Source organism: Pyrgilauda ruficollis, unplaced genomic scaffold (genome assembly GCF_017590135.1).
Source record: "Pyrgilauda ruficollis isolate IOZ18807 unplaced genomic scaffold, ASM1759013v1 scaffold12, whole genome shotgun sequence".
Taxonomy (NCBI): Eukaryota; Metazoa; Chordata; class Aves; order Passeriformes; family Passeridae; genus Pyrgilauda; species Pyrgilauda ruficollis.
In genome coordinates this window covers 5,544,319-5,570,591 of record NW_024510321.1, presented here as the reverse complement: position 1 = coordinate 5,570,591, position 26,273 = coordinate 5,544,319, and the positions used below count along the sequence as shown (strand labels likewise).

At 38.3% G+C, this 26,273-nt stretch overlaps 1 protein-coding gene across 1 annotated transcript in view; it reads left to right on the top strand.

Moving 5' to 3' along the window:
- PAXIP1 (PAX interacting protein 1) overlaps window positions 1-23,344 on the top strand; it is a 31,409-nt gene extending 8,065 nt beyond the window's left edge. Inside the window, exons 4-21 of the mRNA XM_041489250.1 lie at window positions 1,943-2,006; window positions 2,349-2,462; window positions 4,340-4,984; window positions 7,726-8,440; window positions 9,214-9,308; window positions 10,268-10,363; window positions 10,692-10,829; window positions 12,131-12,252; window positions 12,781-12,965; window positions 13,092-13,135; window positions 15,538-15,605; window positions 15,997-16,099; window positions 18,251-18,419; window positions 19,962-20,062; window positions 21,218-21,352; window positions 21,436-21,511; window positions 22,030-22,090; window positions 22,570-23,344. Of these exons, the coding sequence (XP_041345184.1) occupies window positions 1,943-2,006; window positions 2,349-2,462; window positions 4,340-4,984; window positions 7,726-8,440; window positions 9,214-9,308; window positions 10,268-10,363; window positions 10,692-10,829; window positions 12,131-12,252; window positions 12,781-12,965; window positions 13,092-13,135; window positions 15,538-15,605; window positions 15,997-16,099; window positions 18,251-18,419; window positions 19,962-20,062; window positions 21,218-21,352; window positions 21,436-21,511; window positions 22,030-22,090; window positions 22,570-22,585 (2,947 nt within the window). The 3' untranslated portion in view covers window positions 22,586-23,344. The remainder of the gene's footprint in view (window positions 1-1,942; window positions 2,007-2,348; window positions 2,463-4,339; window positions 4,985-7,725; window positions 8,441-9,213; window positions 9,309-10,267; window positions 10,364-10,691; window positions 10,830-12,130; window positions 12,253-12,780; window positions 12,966-13,091; window positions 13,136-15,537; window positions 15,606-15,996; window positions 16,100-18,250; window positions 18,420-19,961; window positions 20,063-21,217; window positions 21,353-21,435; window positions 21,512-22,029; window positions 22,091-22,569) is intronic.
- Window positions 23,345-26,273: the final 2,929 nt, after the last annotated feature.

The window sequence follows — 26,273 nt, the reverse complement described above, 5'->3', positions numbered from 1 at the left end:
ACCAGGGTACTTTAAGTACCCTTTTTTAAAAGGGTACTCTAAGAGTTGACGTTATTGGGTACCCAGAAGAGAAATAAACACATGAAACAACAGACTGATGCAGTCCATAACTAAATTGTAGCTATAAATGTGGGAATGTGGCTCTCAATGGCTGTTGCTCAGGAAGTCTTTATTGTGGGAACATTGGAATGGCCAAATGAAAAGACCAGGTCTCAGTAGTGACTTGTTCTTCAGTTGTATGGAAGAAGGAAGTTTTGTACACCTGTGAGCAATAAATGTGTCCTTGGACCTTTGACTTTCTAGCACTTCATGTTCTTAGAACATGGTGAGTTTGGGTTTTATTCTGACCCTTTCTGTGCTCACTGTAATGGGTTGTTTAGCCTTTATTTTGTTTTATCCTGTTTCAGTCTCTTTACGACTTCTAGTGCAGTGACATCTGGCCTTTCATTAGGGATTTAGGTACTGCCATAATGAAAAAAATACAGTCATTAATAGGAATAGCTTAGTTTTTCTAGTGGATTGCTTTTGGACCCATTTTAGGCAGAAGTTTGAGATTCTGCATTTTTGTCTTTAGTTTATGTTTTAATTTGGTAATGCTCAAAGTGGTCGTTGAATTTCTGAAGAACCAAGTCCTAGAAACATTTTTTGTCAGTTAGACATATGGATCTAATAAGAGCCTTAAGGATTTTGTGTTGCCTTACCAGATCCTGTGCTTATTTGATGGTCATTTGCCTGTCAGTTGCTAAAGGTAAAGTTTAATATAGAAAGATTTAATACCATGTAAAAACACAGTAATTTTGTCTGTTTCTTAGTGGAAGTTGTTTTCACCAGAGGGAACTTAAGGTGGCAGAGTGTTCTCCTGTGCTCTGCTCACTGACTAACCTGCAGTGGAAGGGAAGTAGCAGAAAAATGAAGCTGGAAGCAGACTCTGTGAAGAAGGAGAAAGAGTTTCATGTGTGAAAACTGTGGTAATAATGCTGTAAAGAGGGCTGGCAATTTCTTTTGCAGCAAAAGCAAGAATGAGGAGGGTGTATTTTTCCATGGTATTGTATAGATAAAAGAAAGAGCACTTCTGAGCTTTTGTTGATGGCAGGAAGAAAAGTGAGTTTTGCAGTATTCCCTCTGTTTTATTTTATTGTTATGCTACTTGTAACTTTTAAAAAAGAGTCTCTTTCATTCCTGTTCTTTAGAGAGTGCAAGCTCCAGGCAAACTGATGGACCTCTTAAAAGTTAAATACTGTCTCTGCTTTATGTGCTAGCAGTAGGTACTCAGGCAGAGAGTAGACACATGTACACTTTTGAAAGATCCAGTACTGAATTTCTGCCTTGGATTAAACGGAGAACAATTTAGGATGTTCATCAGGCTTGAACTTCCTGAGGTATTCTGGGTTATGGCAGTAATTTATTCTTAAGTTTTAAAGTGCTCTCAGCTTTGTCATCAGCTTGCTGTGTGCTGTCTTTTCTGGGCCTCAAAACATGAGTGTTGCTGGTGCCTCTGTCAGCATCACTGGGAAAATAATTTTGTTTCATTTAAAAAATCCCAGTGTCTGCATGTGACACAATGTACACCTGTTTCTGTCGTCATTTTTTTCTGACAAATGTGCATGGATCTTAAACACAAGATCATATGAAAGTGTGGAAAAGAGGGGCAAGTTGCAGAAATCTGATGGTCCATCTGTCTTTCCCAGGTCAGTTCTGGTTTAGAGTGTTACCAAAATTGATCATAATATTGCAAGTGTTCTGATTAAGTTTGTACATCAGTTTTTTTCTTGATGCATAAACTTAAATTGCAAACAGACAATGTGCTTTCAAAGATGGAAAGTTTTGACTGGTCAGATACTTGGTATTATCTGAGAAGTACTGTATAGACTGTTTAATTTCCTTCTAATGTCCCTCAGGAAACTCATCTAATTATTTTGCATCCTTGACACCTGCTTTCCAGAGTAAATGGCTTTTCTCCAGAATCATGTCAGATCTTTTTTGGAGTCACTGCTTGTCTCTCTCAGGTAAGAAGTGAACCATATTTCAGTCTACTCCAATGTGCATTATATGTGGGATGTTTGCTTTTTTTGAGGAGAGATACCAGTTTCTCTGTTGTACTATGACTTTTTTTTCCTCTTTCTTTTCTGTGTCTCTGTGCAGGTTAAAAATTACTCTTTAGTGGTTTTTCTTGTGTGTCTTTGTCACCCTTTTTTTCCCTCTATTACTTTCTTGCTAATTTGGTATTTAAAAGTGGTAGGTAATATATTAGCCAGCCTTGTAAATGGTGTGCTGTGGATTACTAAAATTCTTCCAGCTGAAGACAGCTGGGTGCACCGAGCTAAAAGGCTTTTCTACCTTCCTTTTAGGTTTCGTCTGAAGACCGAAGCACGCTGTGGGCTTTGATTACTTTTTATGGAGGGAATTGCCAGCTGAGCCTCAATAAGAAATGTACTCACTTGATTGTGCCTGAGCCAAAGGGGGTAAGAGTTTACTACATGTACAATTCTTCTTGTTGTAGCTCTCATTTGCTTTCAAATAGTCAAAAATTTCCATCTGCCTGAAGTTAGAATTCTTAACACTGTTGATTAACAACTAAATTCAGCAAAATAAGGCACTGCAGTTATTCAGTTTGCACTCATTTTCTGTGTGGCTTTAAGCCTGATTAATTTAAAAGATGTCCAATTTCACGCTGGTATTTGAATTCCAGTTTGAATAAAGAATTTTATTCTTTATCTTGTTTGTATTAGCCTAATTTTGATATGTCACAGCCATTAGTGATTGTGATTATATTATAAATCCACAGATACAGAATCAGTGAAGAAAAACAAAGGACAAAATTGAAATATTGAAGAATAAATCATGAGCTGGCACTGGGGGATGAGAAAGTGTGGCTGTGGGAAATTAATGCTTTTCCTTCTTTAAAATATAGGAACCTTTGTAGGGCTGGGTTCTTTTTGCTGAATATGTGTGTGTGTTGGCTCTCGGGTTTGGTTTTTGTTTGTTTTTTTTTTTTTTAATTAAGTGCTTGATATTTCTTCTGTGGACTGTTTAGAAGGGTGTATTGAACACCATTCTATTTCATCACAATAAAATAAAATGCTTGGGCAAAACTTTAGTACCTAAATTCTGTTTGTAAAAACCAGTGAAATACATTAACAATCATACCTTAATAGCTTACTTAAAAGCTTAAATAAGAAGCTTTTTGGAACACAGGATGTTGTCTTCAGCTTGCCAGTCAAGAAACTTAGAGTTTTAGCATTCTCTTGTCTGTAAGATACAAATATTTTAATGCACACAGGCATTGAATGGGAGCAATTTTATGGGATTATTACTTTTACTTCCAATCCTGCTGCTCTGATACACTACAAGGGAAACTGCAGCAGTTTGTAACAAGAAAAGTTCTGTCACTAGGAAAACTTACATGATTGCTCTGACTAGATACAGGATGGTAAAACAAGATTGTTAATAATTCTCACCAGAATGAATGAATAAAATCTTGTGTTGGCAAATAAACTTGATTTCAACTCCAATCTCTCATTCTGTGCATGAATGACAGTTTCATGGTAGGAAATAACTTCAGAGAATCACTAAATTAACTTCCTCTGAATGTGCTTGTTGTTAATTTATGTTGTTTGGCATAAAAGAAAATACCAGCTCAATCATTTCTAAATATTAGATCCTGAAATAAGTTTCAAATTTTCGAAAGAAAGTTTTTTTTCTGTACTGTTTTGATGTATGTGAGGGGTTTCCATTAAAGTGGATATTTGAATAAATAGGACACCAATTCTGTGTCTATTCTATTTATTAGGAAAGGAAACAGTGAAGCTTTAAGATTTAAGCTGTATTCCTGCTGAAGTGCTTTTTTTTCAGTGATCAACTTTTAAATATTTGTCTCTACTTTATTATGAAATTCTGACTTTTCCCCCAAATGCTTTTTTCATAGTGGGGCTGGGTTTTTTTACTTTTTTTTATAGTGGATAAAACATAAACTGTATTCAGACTTACCTTAATGTCCTCCTAAAATTGACCATGATGTATTGACCATGATGTTCCTCACTGCTGGGTTGGAATATTTTGGTGATTGGGTTAGAGAAGAATTTTGCAAGTGAAGACATTCATCATCTGCAGTTGTGCCTTCTGAGTCCTTTATAGTGTAAATGTGGAGAATTTGTATTTTTTTTGTTTTATCTCTTGGAATTTATGGTTCTGCACGGTATAAGTCCTGTTGGATCTGGGTGAGATCACTCTCTGGTATTGGACAGCATCCTTTTAATCTCCCTCTCCATGCTCTAGATCTGATCTCAAAGAACTTACTTGCGATTGTTTTTGTCTTTAAATAATTTTTTTCCCCCCCTAGGAAAAATATGAATGTGCTTATAAACGGGACAGCATTAAAATTGTGACCCCAGAGTGGGTACTGGATTCTATAGCTGATAAGAGTAAAAAAGAAGAGACTCCTTATCATCCTCGTTTAATTATATACGAGGAGGAAGAGGAGGAGGAGGAGGAAGAGGAGGAAGAAGCAGAAAATGATGAACAAGATTCACAAAATGAGGCTAGTACTGATGAAAAATTATCAAGCCCAGCATCTTCTCGAGAAGGATCACCTTTGGGTGATCAAGCTTTTTCACCAAAATCTACTCCTGCTGATAAGGCAAAAGGGGAACTGATGTTCGATGATTCTTCCGATTCCTCTCCAGAAAAGCAAGAAAGGAATTTGAACTGGACACCAGCTGAAGTCCCACAGGCATCTGCAGCAAAGCGTAGGTTGCCTCAAGGGAAGGACTCCGGGTTGATTAATTTGTGTGCCAATGTCCCACCAGTGCCAGGTAACATTTTGCCTCCTGATATGAGAGGCAACCTCATGGCTTCAGTGCAAGGTGCCCAAAGTTCTGACCGCCAGGAAATGATGGCCACGTGGAGTCCAGCCGTGCGGACGTTAAGGAATATTACTAATAGTGCTGATATTCAGCAGATTAATAGACCATCAAATGTAGCACATGTAAGTGTTGGATTTTTAATTTATAAGCTATTGGACTTTTTCTTAGGAGTTATAGTGTCCAAGAACTTCACTTTCCTTTTGCTGTTCTTAAAATACCCAAAGTTAATACTTCCCCTTATTACTTAAAATTGTAGCCAAATTGGTAATTTCCCTGTAATAAGTAACTTAATTTCTAGCAGGTTCACAGAATGCATTTGGAAAAAACATATGGAAGAGTAAAGCTATGTATAACTACAGCATGGTTTAGTCCTTTAGGTAAGGAGTTCTTGGTAAGAGAGAAAAACATTAATTTAGAATTATTTTGCTAGTTCAGGAAACCTGGTTTCCTATCTTTTCAGATTCTCAGTCAGTGCAAGGAATTATTTATGCCTTAAACACATGAAATTGTGGAATTGATTGTTCCCACAGTAGCTTCAGTTCTATACTGCATTGTTCTGCTGGGCATCATTAGGTTGTTATATAGTGTGCATATTACGATGGAGAAGTCCTAACTTACACTTCTTACACTACTTGTGTAGTTGAAATAATTGCAGCTCTTGTGCTGTATGTATTTCTACAAGAAAATAAAAAGCAAGTGAGCATGCTGCACCTGCAGCATTGAAATTCTTAGATGTTTGTGGGAAGGGAGCATGCGTAAAGTAGGTACTGGTAAATGTTAGATATTTCTTTTACTTAAAATTGCATTGGTGCCTTTCTTCATACTCGTCTGATGGTAAAGCTTTGAAAGGTGCCAGAGTAGTGTAGAGGCTTCCAGCCAGTACTTAAACACAGTGTGGAGTCACTCAGCAATGTTGATTCTGTGCTGATTATATGACATCTGAATACAAAATGGAAATACAGGCTTTATTTTAAATCTGATTAGATTGTTCTTCTCAGTGCCTTGAATTGTTTTGAGGGCTGAGGCTTCTGGGCAAGGCCTGAGCAGAGCTGCCAACCGTTTGCTCGGTTGGCCAGCATGGGTAAGTTGGCCGCCACATCCTCTCCAGCCCAGTCGCTGTGCTGTCAAATACACACCAGTGGTGTCCCTGTGCAAGTATTTTTCTGTCAGCAATATTTGCAGAGCTGCAAGGCACTGGTGGTTGTGTGCTTTGGCTTGTCTCTGTTCACCCGAGGTCTGCTGGAGGAGGGCGTGGTGGTGATGTGTGAGGGCTGTACCAAGCACCCTCTCAGGCTGCTGGGCCAGCTCCAGCATGTGCAGAAAGGCTCTCTATCTTAGAATTGTGAATCTGCTTCCTGGAGGGAGGAATACCCATTCTACCTTTTCCCCCGATAACTTCTCTTTTACTTTCTGCACTGAACGATGAGTGCAAGTCTTAGTGAACATTCTTGGAAAGTTAGTGTTTAGTTTGAACCTCAGATTTCTGCCAAGTAGCAAAATCTGTCCTAAACCAGGTGTTTACAGATACATAGTTACTTTCTGAATATAGCCATAGAATGCTTTTGAAGGTTTTATCCCTTTATTTTGAAATACATGTCTTGAAGCTTCTGTAATTTTGGCTTTTGCTACTTGTTGTGCAGAGAAGCTCCTCACACCAAGCCACAGAAACACGTTTTGTGTGTGTTATTTTTAGTTATTGAATGTTTCTACTGTGGTGCTGCCGAGACATGAGTGATGGGTGATGCATTGATAATCATGGCCACACACGTGTGCAATACCAACCACATCAGAATTATTTAGATGACACCTGAGATGTTTTGATGTGCATTGTGAAAACACTTGAGCCACCTCTGATGGAGAGTTGATGGATGGTTGAGAGGATACAGTAATTGGCTTTGTGCTCTGGTGATGGGCTTTGATTCCTCTCTCTCACACACGCACGTTGCTGAAGGTGACACTGTGTGTTGAAGTAGCGAGGGTGAAGGAAACAAGCTTTGCAGGATTCATCAAAGCTGGTTTCGTGTTTAAAAGACTTCATAAATGGCAAGTCTAGAATTTCCTATTGCTCCTTCTCATTTGTAGTAGGTAGTTTACATTAAAATATTATAATAAATATGTAGAACTCATCGTAATATATTAGAACTTTGCCTCATTTTCCCTTTTCTGATGCATAAAAATTTGCTTCCTATCCTTGTCTGCTTAGTGTGAAATGATTTTTCTCTTAACAATGGGTTATACATTTAAAAATAAAATTAAATTCTAGGTTGCTTCAGCATTCTAAATACTAAAATATAGTATTCTTAAGTAGGGAAGTTAGATTGTTTTGGGTTTTTTTCCCAAGAAACTCTTAGTGCTCAGCAGATCAATGTTTCTTTGTTTTTTGGTATTGAGATTAAAAAACAAGCTATGTATTCCTGAATTGGTTCTAAACAGCACTAATTAATGAAGGTATCATTAGCAATTTTTAAGTGAAAATAGGACTATGGAACTAAGTGCTGAATTTAATGGGCCAGTGGGATTTTAAAATTAATGTTGCCGTTGATCAATATAATTATTAATATAGCGTTAATAGTCATAATGCTGTTGGAAAAATTATTAATAATACAGGGATGGGCTTGAATCTTAGATTTAACTAAAATGTGCATTGCTGTTTATTAGGAGTCACATGCAGCTCTACACTTCTCTTTGTGTAAGTCCTGTCTTTTCATTTTGCTATTAGGCAGTTAAAGATTTTTGTTTAGCTCACAAGGTATTTAGGTGTAGGGTTCTTTTCTTTTAGGAATTGTATTTCCCAGTAGTTCTTTAAATATTTTTAAAACCGAATGACAACCAAAAGGTCACAAAAATAATCTTTGTTTTCTAGATATTACAATCACTTTCAGCACCTACAAAAAGTTTAGAGCAACAAGTAAATCATAGCCAACAGGGACATCCAAATGTGGTGCTGTTTAGTCAAGTGAAACTAACACCAGAGACACATTTATTGCAGCAGTCACATCAAGCACAGCAGCAACAGCACCATCCTCTTTTACACCTTCAACCTCAGCAACTTATGCAGCTCCAGCAGCAGCAGCAGCAACCCCAGATCTCCCAGCAGTCTTTCCAACAGCAGCAGCCTCACCAGTTTCCCCAGCAGCAGCAGCAGCAAGTCCATCAGCAGCACCAGTTCTCCCAGCAGCAGCTCCAGTTCCAGCAGCAGCCACTCCACGCGCAGCAGCAGCTGCACCGCCCTCCGCAGCCGCTCCAGTTCCAGCAGCAGCATGTGCTGCAACAGCAGCTGCAACAGCTGCAGCAGCAACAGCAACAGCTGCAACAGCTGCAGCAGCAGAACCTGCAACAGCAACAGCTGCAACAGCAACAGTTGCAACATCAGCAGCAGCAACTGCAGCAGCAGCACTTACAGCGACTGCACCAGCAGCATCAGCAGCAGCAAATGCAGAATCAGGCAGCGCAGCACTTAACTCAGACACCTCAAGCACTACAGCTTCCAGTTGCAGCCCAGCAGCCACAACACCACCAGCAGCAACAGCAGCAACTGCAGCAGCAGCCACTTTTTGGGCACGATCCAGCAGTGGAGAGTTAGTAATTATTCCCTTCTGATCCTGGAAAAAAGTAGCTAATGACATGAAGTGGGGTAGAATACCAAAAAGTAATGCTGTGTTTACAAGATGGGATTGTAAGAAATGCCACTCATGGCCAAGAACTAAATAAGTTGCAGCCTTAACTATTCCCCAGATTTTTAGGCAAATACTTAAATATGATGATCCAGCAATCTGAAAAGCATGAGAGTGCTGAGAATGTTCTCTTTCCAAATATACACTTGATACCACAGGCACACAACCTGTACTTTCAGAACAGTGTTAGTAAATGCATAGCACAATTGTTTAAAAACTTTCTTTTGGAGGAGGGGGAGGGGGAAACTTTCAAACAGCTACAATTTTGGAAATACCAGTAAATTATTGAAGATTCAGTATCAGAAAATTGTCACAGCTTGCTTTGAATTATAGTAGAACTGAAAGCTTTTTGATTGTTTTGGCTGTTCATAGCTGGTCTTTGTAATAGAGGAAGTGGTCTTATGTTTTCTTTTTGGTGACGCTTCCTTTTGCCCCTTTAGCCCCTCTTCATCCAGGAAGAAAAAAACTACCCTTAACAAAATCAGACTCTGGGTTGAGCTGTGCCTTAAAGGCTTTCAGCTTTGAAATTTTGGATCCTACTTTTTCCAAGGAAGTACACATAGGAGGTTTATAACCTGGTAATAGGAGGAGTTCAGTGTAGCAAATGTGTTCTGAGATGAACTCTTCAGTCTTTTAAGTATTTAATCATTTGTTCTTTGTGTGTCAAACTATTTCAGTTCCAGAAGAGTATTTCCTACTGGGCTGTGTCTTTGCAATTGCTGATTACCCAGAGCAGATGTCTGACAAGCAGCTGCTAGCGACCTGGAAGCGGGTAAGATTGTGCAGTATTTCTAAAAAACTATAACATCGTGTCATAGTCCCTAAATTCTGAAAGAAAACATTGGAAGTACTTCAGCACTGTTCACTCTTCTTTAGGCATCCTTTTGTGTAATTCTTCTGTTACAAACTAAAAAACATATTAATCAACTGCTGCTGACCAGAAAAAGTGATAGAAATAATTTAGGTGTGCAGCCTGGTTGAATTAAGTCTTCAATCAGAACATGATCTAAATAAGTTGCAGCCTTAACTCTTTCCCAGTTATTTATGCTTTTAATCAGGCAGCTGTAGTACAGCAAATGTAATATAGCATCGCTGTCTAGCTTTAACTTTATTGTATAAAAGCATTCTTTTTTGCATATAATTTTGGCATTTAGTAGCCTGTGAGGTATCCACCTGAGTGAATAAGATGGAAGAATAGAGTGTTTCTATTTTTTTGCCAACTTCTATTTTTCAGAAAAATCTGATTGTATCCTTTCCTAAATAAGAGGACTTTGATGTTCTTCAGAAACTTCTGATGGATTTTATAGTTGAATTTTCCCTACAATTTTGCATAATCAAGTAAGCTGTTGACATTTTTAACAGCACTTGTGTTTATTGCTGAGATAGAATTGAATAGTTCATGAAAAATTGTTTAATAGTTATACTGCAAAATAAAAAAAACATGAGAAGGGTTATTTTTGTTTATATATCTTTATTTCGGGGTTTTTTTCCATTTCTTCTAAAAAGTAGGCTTTTTGTTCAGTGAAAAGCTGCGTATTTAATTTTGTTTTTTGTTTTCAGAATTGTTCTAAAGCTAGATAACAAACCTAGTTTTGGGGGGTAACTCTTCAGTGAAGTGGTGCTAATGGTGGCAGTGTCCTAAAGGGTGGACTTTCATTTCAGACTTTTTGTTTCTTAATGTAATGTAAAAATAGTTATATCCTAGAAGTTCTGCACTTACTCTCTTACCAGATCATCCAAGCACATGGTGGGACTGTGGACCCAACCCTCACGAGCAGATGTACTCACCTTCTCTGTGAAAGCCAAGTCAGTAACATGTATGCTCAGGTGAGCCAGCTGGGAACCTGCACTGCTGCATGCTTTCATTTTATCACTGGAAAGGCAGGGCTTTGCACTGTGTGCTTCATGCTTAGACAGCAAATATAAAGTTTCCCATAACGTGTTTTTTTTTAATGATTTGTGGGGTTTTGTGGTACAAACTTTCATAGTGCATGTAGTAGACTTGTTCCAGAGAGCACTAAGGAACATGCTGTGAGAATGAGTAGTCTAAAATGTAGAGAAAAACAATTAAAATCTGAGTTTTGATTTGTAGAAAAAGTATAAAAAAACCAAAAGTATTTTGGGTTTTAAAAGCTGTTTGTGCCTGTATTCCTAGGCTTTAAGAGAAAGGAAGAGATGTATTACAGCACACTGGCTGAATGCAATCTTGAAGAAGAAGAAGATGGTCCCACCTCATCGAGCTCTTCATTTTCCAGTGGCATTTCCACCAGGAGGAAAGCCATGTTCTCAACATGTAAGAAGGAAAAGCTTACTTTGAAAGAATGCTTGCTTCATTGCTCATTCCATGAGCTGTATTAAAACAGAGCTTTACACGTTTTTTTTGCCTTGGAAGAAAAGCTTCTGTTAATCTTAAGGTGCTGTGTTGATGTGGTGCTGCTGCCAGGTGTTTCTCAGTGCTTTGCAAGTCTCACTGAGCTCAGAGTGGTGAGGAGTAGCACCTGCCTTTGTGAGTTACTCTCTGACACTGAGGGGCAAAGATGGCCTGACTTACACACAGCAAGGTAGCAGCAATCCAGGCTGCACAGTTTAAAGCAGCAGAGCAGCAGCACATCGGACAGCATGTGCTTCCTTACCATAACCCAGGATTTTGAGAGGATTTTTGAGGGTTTTTCTTAGTCAGTGCTTAGCAAATACCTAAAAAGGAAGCCTATGCTGCTAATCAGAGGATAGGAGGTCACAGTTCCATTGCCTGTGCAATGAGGAGCTGTGAAAGTGGAATTTCGTGGAATTGAAAACCTTCAGTTCATTGAGAGGCATCTTGGAATGTGCTATGCTGTATAAACCAAGATGCCAAAGTATGTCTTGGCATTGGATTTCTTTGTGCTGGATGCAGACATATGGGATGATGGCCTTGCTAATAGCCTGTCCTGACTGACATAAAAAGAAATACAGATTTGGGAAAATCAGAGTATGACAACATGTGTGTCTACTCATTGGTTAGTAGTAAATGTAATATGCAATGTAATAAACACAGTTTTAAACAGAAGTACTGTTGCCTTTCCCTAAAGAAAAGATGAGAATGGCAAAACCAAAAACCTGTCAGGATTAAAGATAATAATGGAAGATGTGGAGTTACAGTTTACCAGCTATGATCAGCTGGCACAGTTTATTTGGCTTCATTGCAGAGTAGAGCACAGTTTTCAGATTTTTAGAGTAGAGTAAGTGTAAGCATTTTTTTTGTGTGTACCTCTATGTAAATAGCAGCAGAAGGAAGATGGCAGACATGTGAGAAACAAATTAGCTCTGAGCTCTTCCATATTAGTGCTGTGGTCTCTGTAAATAAGAAAAAGCTGACCAGAAGAATGAAAATGATTCTTCCTGAGGCTAGAAGCCTGAAATTTTTATGTATAAACAAATCACTTTTAAATTGTACTGTTTGTATCCTACAAGCCATGCTTTAATTGAGTGCTTTATACACCATGCTGTGCATTTCATTGTAATGTAAAAAGTTAGTCATCGAAAAATATTTTGCATGGGAGTGTTTTGTAAGTGCCATCAGTGTTCAGTTACTTAAACCTGTCTTTCTGTCTGCAGATAATCTCTGTGACAGGATTTGTTGACAGTGACAGAGATGACCTCAAGCTCATGGCCTACCTAGCAGGTGCCAAATACACGGGCTACCTGTGTCGCAGCAATACAGTTCTCATCTGTAAGGAGTAAGTGCTGCTCTCCACAGACCTTGCTTTCTCAGCAGGCTCCTCCCAGGTAGTGCCTCTCTGAATGTGGGGTGCTACATGTTAATTGTAATCAGTTCTGCAGTTTGATAACAATAAATTTAGTGGTGTTGTTTCGTGAACTAAATTACAGCACATATTATGTGATAAATTTGGCCTCTGAATGCAGGCAAAACAGAAGTAATTTCTAGCTTTCCTATTTTATAATATTCTTGAGTGATGATGTCTCTTATAAATCATAAATAAAATACCTTTTTTAAATAATTGCTTTAAAATGTTGGAGGAGGGAAAATTTAAATCCAGGTCTAAAGACTCCATTTGCAGCAGTTCTCCCCTGACTGGCTTGTTCTGGCACGTAGAACAAAAGCATTTTTTGGAGTATCTCCTCTGTCACAGTTAAAACAACAGACCAGTAAAAACCACTGATATTTTAGGTTTATTATTTGAAATTGCTATTTTTACTGATTTCTTTGCAATTCAAACTCTTTTTCTCCTTCTCTGCCCACCAAGGGCCAGCGGGTTGAAGTACGAGAAGGCCAAGGAGTGGCGGATCCCGTGCGTGAACGCGCAGTGGCTCTGTGACATCCTGCTGGGCAACTTCGAGGCGCTGCGGCAGATCCAGCACAGCCGCTACACCCTGTTCAACCTCCAGGACCCGCTCTCTCCCAGCCAGCACCTGGTGCTCAACCTGCTGGGTAAGAGTCACAAAACCCTCTGTTCTGCAGCATTTTTATGTGCCTGTTTCATCAGCGGGAACGTGTTTCCTCTGGTATAAACCATTTGGCAGTAGTGTCATTTTTGTTCTGTTCTGCATTCCCTAGATGCGTGGAGAGTCCCATTAAAGGTGTCACCAGAACTTCTAATGGTATGTTGAATTATTGCATATATACAGCTGTTTTGATAGAATCGCTCCTTGCCTGTGCTGAAGTTCCTGGTTGTACTTTTTCTGTACTTTTTTTTTTTATTTTGAGGAATCTGAGAAATAATCTTTTGCAGAATTAAGGAATTTTAGTGGGATATACAGAATGAAATTGCTGTTGACACACCTTGGGCTAGATGTTTTCCTCTTCAATTTCTACATCAGACCTTTAGAAAGGGCATAGTACTTTTTAAATCAGTACCTAACACTTTTTAAATGAGACCACATAAGAGTTTTTCAGACAGAACACCCCAAATCAGTAAGAATTTTGTTAGAATATTGACTGAATTTTAAGTGTGATACATAATGTAAGTGAAGGGTGCTACTATTTCATACCGTCTCTCTGATATATACTAAGAACTAAAACCATGGGCATATATACCATGTATTTTAAAACTTAAAAATATACCATGCATGCTAAAAAGTGAAATATCAGTGGGAATGAACAATGAAAAAGTGTACCTTGGAAAACATACACGAGAAGTAAATTTTTGTCATGAGGGGCATTCTGTGAACCATGTGAAATATCAGTTTCCTGCGTATTCAGCTGTCAGCTCTTACACCTATTTCATGTTTTTGTATTGTAAATTTCCTTCCCATTTCAGATTTATACTTGATAATTTTTCACAGTATGTCTTGATATAGGTAAATTTGTCATACAGGTGACTCTCAGATAATATTTTATATTGCACAAAAACGTTTTGCCTCACCTCTTTGTTTGGATCACTTGTATCTAGAAATAGGCACTACTGTTATCCTGACCATATGTTTGGATCACTTGTATCTCAGTCACTTTGTAAATGCTTCAGAAAAGGGCTGCTTAGTAACTCTCAAAATGTAATTTATAGCAGTATTTTACAGGGGGATTCTGGGTACTGAGTTGAATACCTTTCAGCTCTAGAAATAGGCACTACTGTTATCCTGACCATAACTTTGAAACATTCTTCTTCTAGACCCTTGTGGGTTTGTTTCATGGGCCTGTAGGAAACTCGCATTTGGAAAACTAAATGCTTTAAAAAATTTGTGGTCTTCATGTTTTCCTGAAGATGGAAAATATTCTGCTGTTAAAAAATAAAAAAGTCCTCGAGAAGGTTCAGTAAGCAGTGTTAGTATTTAAAATAGCTTTTAAGTAACTCGGTTTGGGTTTTCTCACCACCACCCTTTGTATCCACATAGCAGTTGAGCTCATCTTAAAACTGGATACATTCTTTGTGTGGGTCAGTACACCAGGTTTTTGTCCATGTTTTGTCTTTTGTAGCAAATGGAGACCTCAGGGGTCTGATGGGTAATTTAGTACCTCCGCTTCTGTATTTATGTGGAGACCCTTCTTGCCTGTGTGAGGTGGGAGTTTTGTGATTTTAGATTGAAGGGGGCTTCTGGAGACAATCTAATCCAGCTGCCCTCTGGGTACCCACACAGGAATATGGTTTGGTAATAGAAAATGCTGGGCATGTGGAAGTGTCAGGGAGGACAAGGTACTTCACTGCCTTCACAGAAGGCATTTCTATCTGTCTTGGGGTTTGGGGTCCTCTTCTGAGGACAGCTGTCTTGTCAGATGCTGTTGATGCCATCTACCTCTGGCATTTTCATAGTTGAAATGTGTATCAAAATGTGAATGTGTGCACTTTTCTTTCCAGCTGCTCATATTATGGGCTGTCTAGCATAAAAAAGCCTGGCCTGAGAGCATTGAACAAACCCCTGTGGCTTGTTCCTCCCAAAGGAACATTCTCACAGCAAGGCTGGTACAATGCTGCCTGTCTTTCTAGTCATGTGCCTCTCTCATTCTTCATTAAATTTCAGGTACTGAAGGTTAAAAAGAAATAGATGTCACACACTCCTCAGCCTGGGAGCTGTGGTTTCAAGTTACTCAGATCAAGGAGAGCCTAAAAGCTACATTTGACCACCCCTGGGCACATGCTCTAGAGGCTGGTCTGCTACTGGGGAGGTGGCACTTTCTATCCATCTTCTGTTTATGTTGTTAGGGAACTTGAGTTTATAACAGTATTTTCTGGGTTATTACCATTCCATTAAATTTAGCACCAGGAAGTGTATTGTAATCTTCATGTACTTAACAAATGGACAGGCTTTTCAGTCTCCTTCTCATTTAATTCATTGGCTTTTCCATTGATAATTAGCAGTGTTACTTAAAGGAAGAAAGTCCCACAATATTTTATTTGGTGTGCACTTCCAGGGTTACCTGAGTTTGTGGAGAAGCTTTGGCTGATGCTCAGCTTTGCTGTTGGGCTCATTGTGTCAGCAGGGTGTAATTTTCAGTTGTGATTAATTCAGGATAGAAGTGGGTTTCTCTGTTTAATTCAGATCTAAACATGTAACTGGTCTGATTTCAGGGTGTGAGGTTGCCTTTGAAACCAAAGCAAAATGAATCCAGTCTTCAGCCATCTTCCAAAAGAGCGAGGTAAGAACAGCGAGGAGTCAATGCCCATAGTCCTTAAGTGACTGTTCCTCAGAAGTGTCAGCTGCCCATCAGCCTGCAGCATCCTGTGCCCTGCTCAGGGAAATAACTGTCAGTGGGTTTTGGATGTTGCCAGTTCCTCAGCTGGCAGGAATAAAACAATAACTAAGAGAATGAAGTAGTAACAGAGCTGGGAGAGTGCCGAAAGAGGAGAATGTGTCCTGTTCTCTGCATGGTGATTTTTTCTTTCAGAAAAAGTTGTACCTAATTCTCATTCATCTGGGTCATTCCATTGGTAAAACTCTCCATAAGTATGCATGTCTAATTTCAAAATGACAGTTCTACAGCCTTGGGCCCAAACATCACATTCTGCTGTATTTCCCATGTTCTGTAGGATTGAAGACCTGCCGCCACCTACTAAAAAACTCACCCCTGAGCTGACACCAATGGTGCTCTTCACAGGATTTGAACCTATGCAAGTGCAACAGTACATTAAGGTGACTTTCAGTCTTATCTCTTGTAAACTACATTGAAACATCTGACAGCTTTTTAATGGATGTTGAATTTTTGATAAGACTTGGTAAGCATATACCTAGTGGATAAAAACCCAGTACTTACCAGCCCTGAGGTTAGGGTAGGTTTATGTGAAATGAGTTTTATTTGGTAGCTGTTCTCCTTTAGTTAACTACTTTACACTACTGTGCTACTTGCTTTTTCTTTCTGTAGGACTGCTTTAAAAACCAAGAAAGCCCTTTCCACATTTGTTTTTAAATCAGCAAATTTCATGAACAAATTTAGGTGAGAAAAATAGTGATGGTTGTACTGGATAAGACCCAGGATTCTTCTAGTGGAGTTGCTGTCTGTAGTGCCAAATGCTTCAAAGACAGCTGATGACAAAGCTTATGGCAGGTGTGAGATAAGTTCCTGTGGAGGTTTTGTTCTGTTCCCTAATAAAGCTGTGCTAAAACTTAAATGTAAATTATTTATAACATTCAGATAATGAAAAGTAACTGAGGCCTAGTTTGAGTTACTACATTTCTTAGAAATACCCACTTTGATGTCCTCAAAAATATAAAATATTTTCTTTGTTACACCTATACTTGTTTTTAAAGTGGTTCAGCTTCAGAGGTCTTTTTTCCTTTGCAGTGTGTGCATTTGAAGCTTGATATTGAATATTTTGGGACATAATAAGTTTTTCAGTGTATCCCATAAAGTTCCAGAATCAACTTCTTGTTTCTGTCTTGTTGGTTCCAGGTTAATTGTATAGAGAATCTGTTTTTGTAACAGCTATGGCTCACAAATTAAAAAAAAATCAACTTCAGCCTCAAAGCTTCTGAAGTTAAATGTAAACCTGGCATCACTGATGCTATCAAAACTCTGCAGAGTTTGGATACCTAACTGGGGCTGGATACTCCTCCTCTTACTGAGATGGAGGAGTGATCTTTGTCCCTGTATGGGCAAAGGGTCCCTTCCACGTCAGAGTGGAAGTCCTGCAAGGTCTGCACTCACGGGTAGAAGTGCTTGAGGTGAACATAGAAAAGCAGCCTTTGCCTTTCAGAGGGGTACAATGTCCTGTTCACAGGGTGTTTATTACCAGGAGGGAAGTAAATACTGGTGATGTTCAGTGTCACTGAATAATATTTTCATGGGTCTTTATACAAACCATCAGAGCATGGTAGGAAAGAGCCAAAAGCACTGTCCCTGTCCGTCCAATGTGCCCATCATTATCAGAGCAGTGGAGTGCACAGGGCTGCCAGAGACCTCTTAGGCCTTGAAACCTAACTAACCCTTAGGCCTTCTTGCTTTGGGACTCCCAAGCATTCATGCAATAAAAACTGTTAAATGTTTATGCTTATAGATATTGGTGTGGGTTTTATTTATTTGTGCAAAATGTTTGTCTTAATCAGAAATCCAGGGTGTATGGTTACTAAAGCTGTCCAAATGTTTTTTCATCCTTGAAATTTTTATGAGGGGAGCACTCTTTATCTCTAGCACCTGTGGTAATCTGATGTGCCTCACCAGCTCGTTCATTGTGTTACTCATTCCTTCAGATAATGACTGGCTTAATTGATATGATAGCAACTGTGAGGAGCTAGTGTGAGTTTGGCGGCTTAAACCAAAGAAAAGGGAATAGTTGCTCAGTATCATCAAAAATGCATGTGGAATATGTGTTTTTCATGAGATGCTTTTCTCTTTAAAGAAAACCTAGCAAAATTAAGTTTGTTGTAGCTACACTGTGTACTGCACCTTCCCTAGAAAAGAGCAAAATTATTACACATTCTTATTATTGCTTACTTAAAATTTAATATCCTATTTCACTGAAAAAAAATCTTAATTTGTATCTTACAGTTAGTTCCTTGCTTTAAAAAAGCACAACCCAAAATCAAAAAACTGCAGAAGTGGGGAATTGTTTTCAGTCTTGCCAGGTGATCTTTATGTCTGGAAATATCTAGATTTTCAGTGGCTGTAAATTCTGTCAAAATTAATCAGCTTGAATAAAGGAATCACTGTAACACAGAAATCTACATTTACTATTTCATTAGGAGCTCAGTTTTATTTGATGTGATAACATAATAATTAGTTTCTTTTTTCCCTCCGTTATTTTCAACAACTATTCCATTCTGGTTTGTGTTTTGTACAACTTCCAGAAACTGTATATCCTTGGAGGCGAAGTAGCAGACTCTGCCCAGAAATGTACCCATCTAATTGCCAGTAAAGTGACCCGAACTGTCAAGTTCCTGACAGCAATTTCTGTAGTCAAGCACATAGTAACTCCAGAGTGGTTAGAAGAGTGTTTCAAATGCCAGAAATTTGTTGGTAAGTTAAATTGGTGCCAATTCCTATAGTAAAATAAGTGTTCATTGACGTATTTATTTTGTTGTTTTGTCTTCTGACTTCAGTGTTTCTTACAGTTTTCTAAGGAGTTCAGCTTTTGAAAGCAGAAATTTTAATTCTACAAGTCTGATTGTCATGATTCACACCTCTTGAAGAATAATTTACAAAGTTTTAAAATAATGATATTAGGAGCTAGTTTGTATTCTATTTGATTTAGAAAGTTGTGTTAGTGTGGTTAAGCAAAGCTGTAACAAGAATTATGTGTTTGATTTTTTTTTAGATCAGGTTTTCTTTCAGCAGAATATTTTGTTTCATTTAATTTTCATTTGTTTTAATACAGTTTTTTCCCCTTAAATGAAAGAAAAACACACTTAAAAAGTTAGTGTTAGGGTGTTTAAATGATTGGATATTGTTAAGTATTCTATTTCTTTCTTGGGTAGCTATTTTTTAGATTTTTACCTGTGGCTGCATTATTTTTTAATTCACCCTTTCTGAAAGGATGATTATTTGGTTTATGATTGTTTTGTGCATATATAATTGTAAGAAGAAAATGTGTAACATTGCTGGCTAGCCACTGTAAAAACTTGGATCTATGGATCATTAACTAATAAACCAGCAAACATTTTTAGAAATCTCAAGAGGGCAATTTGCTTATTTCAGCATCAGTGAACTGAGAATCTTTTTAATTTGAAAACTCTTACAAGACGAACAAACCAGGGGGTTTTAAGATGACTGTTGTGATCTAGTACTTGAAGTACTTTACTTACTTAGTGAAATTAGGTTGATTTGTAGCTAATGGGTTGGTTTCAGTTTTGTACCTGTTACTATGATGGAAAATACAGCAATTGTTTACAAAAATTCTTAACTGTTTCTTTTGTCCCTTGGAAGAGTATTAACACTGTCTCTTGAAAGTTGTCAGAATTCTCCTTAGAAAGACCAATTTGTTCCCTATAATTTTTTTGTTTGGTTTTTAGACTTAGAGGTTTTGGATTAAATTTGATTTAGAAATGTGTTTGACATAGCTTTTGTGGAAAGATCAAAGACTGAAATTCCATCCCTAACAAAAAAAGAAAAGAAAAATTGGATGAATAACAGGACAAATAAAACAGAAAAAAAAAATCTTAACTTTCTATTAAGATTGTGTGAGGACTTGAAGAGAGTTTCTGGGCTCCCATAGGTGGCCACAGTAATTTGAATTTAAACTTAATCCTTCTGACTGATCATTCTCCTTTGCATAGAATCAAAAAATAAAAATTTGCAAGTACCTCCAATAAGTTAGAAAGAGGGATTTGATAGGACAGTGATTGTTGTTAGGTATAGTGTAAACCACAGTTTAATTCTCCAAGTATTTGGTAGTGATCTTTGTAAGAAGCCTCATGAAGAGGGGTGTTTTAATTATGTTAAATTCTAGTAGGTGTCTGCCATTCAGAGCCACTCTGCCACCAAGATGTTCTGCTCAGATTCCATCCTGGGCCATGGGGATGTTTGTGTTTTGTGTGCCACATCATCGTCTTTCTTTTTCAGATGAGCAGAACTTTGTGCTCAGAGATGCTGAAGCTGAGGTGCTTTTCTGCTTTAGTTTAGAGGAGTCTCTAAAGAGAGCACAAGTAGCTCCACTGTTCAAGGTATGCAGTTTACCACAGCATTTAAATACTTGGGGGTTTTTCAAGCTAACTTTTTCAGCATTGGGACCACAGGTTTTATAGCTGAATGCAGTAGAGCAGGCTGGCATATAACATGAAACATTTGTTGTAAATTTTGGTTTTGACTTTGTGCCTGTTTACTGCCTAAGCATCATTGGGGTGGATGTAAACCCTCTCAATGACTGGATCCTGTAGATGTTAACCATCTGAAAGTGTTCCCTTCTGAAATTTAGAACATTGCTCTGTTACTTGCAAAAAGCCATTTATGGAAGGGACTTACTTTTCTTTGTTTTCTCTTTTCTTTTTACACCAGCCTCATAGCCAGAGCACTTGCCCATAAAAATGGGAGTGTGAGAGTGTTGCCCTTCAGCCTCAGGGAGTTTTAGTGTGAGTCTCCTTGGAGACTGCATTTCCACCAGGCTGCTTGCTAGGATGGTGTGAGATGTTTTCGTGCCTCTGGTTAAAATTACATTACAGTGCAGAGAGGTATCTGGAGATCTGAGTTGCTAAAGATTCTTCAGCCTAACTGAATTACAGACTGTTTATGGAGGTAAACCACCTAAAACAGGTATTTTTTCTACCTGTGATGAATAAGGATCTCTGTCTTCTATTATGTCTAAATGCTACATTTTTCTCAGTTTTGCAGATTGAATAGCAAAGTGTTTTCCGGTTTTTTGTTCCTAGCTGATGAACAGAGATAATCTACTTTGTGATATGATGTCCTATCTCAGTCAAGTAGTGGAATAATTTTTGTCAGGAAGTAATAAACTGGGTGTTAATTAAAAGGTAAAAGTTCTTCTGTAACACTTGAGTTGTCCCTGTGCTCAAAGAAGCAAGGAGCATTGATTGTTCTTATGTGTCTTTCCAAGCTGCAGTTGTTACTTTACTGGTGTGGAAATAGGCACACCTGAATTGTTCAAATTCATCAAAATTGTGCATTTGCCCCTCCAGGGGAAACATCAGCAGTAATTAAGCACAACTCATCAACTGATGAATCTGTGTCCATAAGCCCAACCCCAGCTTCCAAAGCCTGCCCTGTGGTATAAAAGAAGTGTCACATGACATTAAAATGTCATGTTTTACAGAAATCAATTAGCATAATCATGATTTTTCTTGTTCTTCCTTTTCTCTTTTTAGGGAAAATATTTTTACATTACACCTGGAATTTGTCCCAGTCTTTCCACCATGAAGGCCATTGTGGAGTGTGCAGGAGGAAAAGTATTGTCCAAACAACCTTCTTTTCGAAAACTCATGGAGCATAAGCAGAACAAAGTGTGTTGAGTGTTGCTTTCTAAAATTTATTTATAATGCCTTGCCATGTTCTTCTGAGCTAACCATTGCTTTCTTTCCTTTAGAGTTTGCCAGAGATAATCTTGATTTCCTGTGAAAATGACCTTCATTTATGTCGAGAATATTTTGCACGAGGCATAGGTAGGTATAAGCTATTGTTGTGATTGAACAGTATAACTGTTACTTTGATTTTTTTTTCCCTACTTCCCAGTTATCATTGTTATACAAATACAGAGATCTTTTGAAGCTTTCAGATACTAGTAGAGGAATACATGGACTCTCCTACAAAGCATGGAGAAATCCAAGTCAGCAGTTTGCTGGATATATCTAACAGTTATTTTATAGACAGATCACCATAAATTTTTGGATTTAGCAACAACTGAAACATCAGTGTGTTACCAACATTATTCTCATCCTAAATTCAAAGCATAGCCCTGTACCAGCTACTAAGAAGAAAATTAACTGAAACCAAGGCACCATCTCAGTATTCATCAAGTGAGTTAGGGGTTTTCACTTCAGTTATTTTCACTTCAGTGTAGAGCCCCAAGAAGTGCTGTGTTTAGTAACAGTGCCAGGTGCAGTGTCAGGTGTGAGACACCTGCAGAATGAGGCAGAATTTCTGTGTAGGGTGTGAATTGTATGAATTCTGATATTTGCAGATGTCCACAATGCTGAGTTTGTCCTGACTGGAGTGCTTACTCAAACACTGGATTATGAATCATATCCTTTTTGTGTAAAGACATTCTGCTGCTTGGGGAAGTATGGTTTACTAAAAGTTTTTCTTAATTAGGAGCTAATTAATTGTAATTTTTTAGGATATATAATGTTTATTTAGTGGGAGGGTAGTTTAACACCCAGGAAAGTGGCTTAAATTCAACATGGAATTACTTTTTGATGGGAAATGTTTCAAAGGAGGAGGAAGGCAGGGTGGTCACAAAGGAGTAGTAAATATTAGTAAATAGTAGAATAAGTTGGTAAATAGTAGGATATTAGCCAATGGGAAAAGAACTTGCCATTAAGGGAAATATATGGCACAAGTTACTTTCAGATGAGGAAAACAGCTTTTTCTGAAGATTATAGACCATGTTAGATAAAGGCAGTGGAGGGTCCAGTAAGGCCTCTGTGTCTTTATGCATGTTTTTTATAGAATTTGTAATTTGCTGTCATTTCTTACAGTTGTTCTTCCTTAACAAGCTTACATATAAATTTACTTGATGGATAGTAAAATGCCTTACTGCTCCAGAATCCTTGGAGCATTATATCTAGCTGTTCAGCCATTGTACAAAGCAACTAGAACTTCCTGTGGATGCTGTTTTCCAGCTGTTTTCCTAGGGATGATGAGCAGTTTAAAGCAGGAAAGCAAAAATAAACTGCATCTTTTTTAGGATGTGTAATTTTATTATGCTGAAACATAATTTACTATGTTTTGTATTATACTACCATTTTAAAAGAGCCCACTTTAGGTATCATGATGAGCCCATTTTTAAGCATTTTAAAATAAATTATGGTACTTCAGCCAAAAGTGTAATTTGGATGTAAAAATAAAAGGGCTTGCTATCTATTAAATTATGGATGTCGAAGATGAAAATGTTTTGTACTTTATTTTTATTTCTTATACTCTATTTTCTTTTATATTGATATTTTGCCCACATTTGAAATAAATGTACTTTTAAATGTTTTACTCTATATTTTAGTGGTCGTTCATTTTTTTGAATACTGTGCAACAATGGCACTCTGGTAAGAGTAAATTACTCAAATCTTTTTCCAAGCAATGTGAAATTATTTTAAGCTTATTTTACCAGGTATGTTTTAATATATGAATCCCAGTGCTTTAAAGGGAAATAATTGTAAATGTATATATGTGTTTTTACTGAAGCAGAGAAGCAGCTTGAAGGAGAAATTATAACCCTGCGTATTCCACTGTTGTGATAACCTTTTGTTTGTATAGTGAGTTTTACTAAATAAATATTAAAAAACCAGTCTCCTGAATCTATATTCAGTGGTATTTCCTAAAACACACTAAGTTCTATTAATCTGATATTACCATTTTTATCAGTTTAGATTCCAGTAGATGAAAAAGTGATCCTAAAAGCATTTCTTTTCTTTCTGATCATCAAGACAATTCAGCTCTGATGCTGTATAGACAAGTGAGTGTCTGTACTCCCCCATCAGGGAAATTACTGATTTCAAATCTCTTTTGTGCTGTGGCTTAAATCCAGCTGGTGCTTGGATTTACTGATTCTGTTGCCTTTCTCCCAGTGCCTTAGTTGAACAAAGTGCTTAAGTGAATGACAAATTGCTGCTGTAAGAGCACAGTGGTAGTAAATGTCGAGATGAGTGAGGTCCCACAGAGGTCACTGTGTGCCTGTTGCCTTTTATTGCTGGCTCTGGTTCCTCAGCTGTATCCATGTCCTGACCTGCTCCAGTGCTTGGCTTTTCTTTTGGGAGCTGTAGGGTCTCTGTGAGGATCACAGGAAAGGTAGCATTTCTACCAGTGTGACTTTTTTAAGGTGGCAAAGTGGGATAAATGAGAATGTTGCACTTTGGTCACAATGGTTTTAAGTGAATGGAAGTTTAAAAAGGTGTGGTAAGGATGGGAGGAAATGGTACTTTTTCACAAATGCTGTTTACTTATGTCAGGGTTCTGTGTTTATTCTTAGTTTGATGTTCAGCTCTCTGAAGTTCAGCTTCCTTTTCATTATAACAGATGAAGGAAAAGTCTGTAATGTGGAGACCTAAGGTTGGAAATTGATGATATGATTTTGTGCTTTAACTTTAAACATATTAAAAATGGAGGGACTGTAGTGGGAGTTAACTGTGAATTGACGAGTTGTGGTACAAATTACTTAAATTGTTCAGACATGTGGACCTGGCAAGTCTGGTCTCCCTGTCAGTGGAGGGAGAGAAATCTCTGAAACCTGACTTAAAGAGCCCTGCAGAGACACATCTCTCAACAGTTCAACAAAGTAGCTTAGTTATCTGAATCTTTCAGAACACAGAAAATAAAGTTGATCCCACCCTAAAGAATGTCATAATACATTGCATGAATACTGTTTTTAGTGGAGAAATGGATGCACCTTTTTTCCCACTTAAGAATGTAATACTGAAATGATCTTAATCTGTGTTAATCTCTTTGAATGAAGAGATTTTCTTCATTGTACTCGTTACCAAGTGGCAGGAAGATTTTTGAGTGCCTTTTCCTTCAAAACAATTATCAGCTCTTGCAGATTTGTGGTACACAGATCTTAACTTGAATGCACATTTTGTACCCGTCGTGCATTCAGCAAGTCTTCTGCCTGCCTTCCCAGCAGTGTGTTGTGCTACCAAGTGTAAGTGCTGCTTTCAGAGACACGTGTCAGGAGCCAGCTCAGTTGTGCACAAAGTCAGGCCCAAGGCAGATGCCATTGCCCCACTGGTCCTGGGAGCTGAAGGGATCTGCTACAAGAGCTGGGTGCAGGTGAGAGCCTCGCTCAGGGAGAGGCAGAGGGAAAACAGGTTTGGCTGTGCTGGCACTTTCAGCTCAGCAGCGTAGACTGCTCCACTCCATGATGCATTTATGCTCGTGAGGAGTTCTCAGCCTCTTGTAGGATTGGCTTTCTCCACGTTTTCTACAATGAAGCTGTGTTGAGGATATGGAATACCTTCGCCAAAAGCTGTTAAGAGTTAAGATGTGTGAATGCAGTAGCATCTGCAAGGTAAATTTCCTTATGAAAACTATCCAAAATGCTGTCAGATCCTGCATAGAGAAGCTTGAAGAAAACCAAATGTGATCATGGAACAAATGAACCCCATGGGAAACGTGAGTGGTAGTGCATCTGTTTCATGATCAGTGAAGACAGTGTGTTTATTTAGCCAACATACAAGTATGACTGATTTGATTAACCTTTCAATTAGAGTGAAAAACACAACCTGCCAAGAAATAGTCTTTCAAGAACCACAGGAGCTGTCCAGAGCCAACTGGCTTGCACAGATGTTACTGTGTGTGTGATTAGTGATAGAGAAAGAGTTTTGATGGAGTATTCTGGTACAGCATTGCTGTTAGGATCATGCTTTTGCCTTAATGGGAGGTTGTAAGACTCAAGTGTCCATTTGATCCTGTCCTCTGTATCAGGGGAAAAAAAAAACCTTTTCATGTTGTCACAAAAGATCAATACAATACAAGCTACAAAACTAGAGTTGTGTAGAAAACCTGTTCGGATAAAGCAGTTATTTAAAGATAAATGTAGAACATGTCTAATAGCAAAGACATTCCATCAGTTAGGGATGTGTTGGAAGTCAAGCACACACGGTCTCCACTTGTTACTGTGCAGCTTGAGTCATCAAGTGGAATTGTGGAACTGATTTCCAGAAATAACATCTGGAGTAGAGCTCTGGAGGTTAAATGCCCAGTATCTCAAAGGATGAACTTCTGTGGACATTTTGTTTCTGTATTTTGCTATCCTCAAGAAAATAAATAAATAATTTCTGTATTTAGTCAGAAAATCCATTGTTCCACAAGTGGCTGGTGATACTCATTTCATCCCCATATGCCCTCCATCAGAGTCTGGCTCTTTCCTTCTTTTTGTGAAGCACAAGAGGCTCCTCCCAAGGGACAGGCATGGTTGTGAAGCTTCCTCAGTGGGATAGAGGAGCTTTCCCTGGAGGATTGAGCCCTCAGGAGATGAGCTCTTCAGGGAGAATTTTAACCTGCATACTGTGCATGCAGAGAAGTGTGAAGAGTGAGGGATGCTTGGGAAAATACTCCCACCTTCACCAAAAGGATAAATTTTTCTGGTCCTTGAGCAGTGTTTTGTTAGAAAGAGACCAGGCTGGGTCTGCCAGGGAGGAAGCATCAGTAACAGGGAGCACTCCAGATCAGACACAGCTTTGAGTGGGTTTCTCCTTGTAGCAAACTGCATCAAAA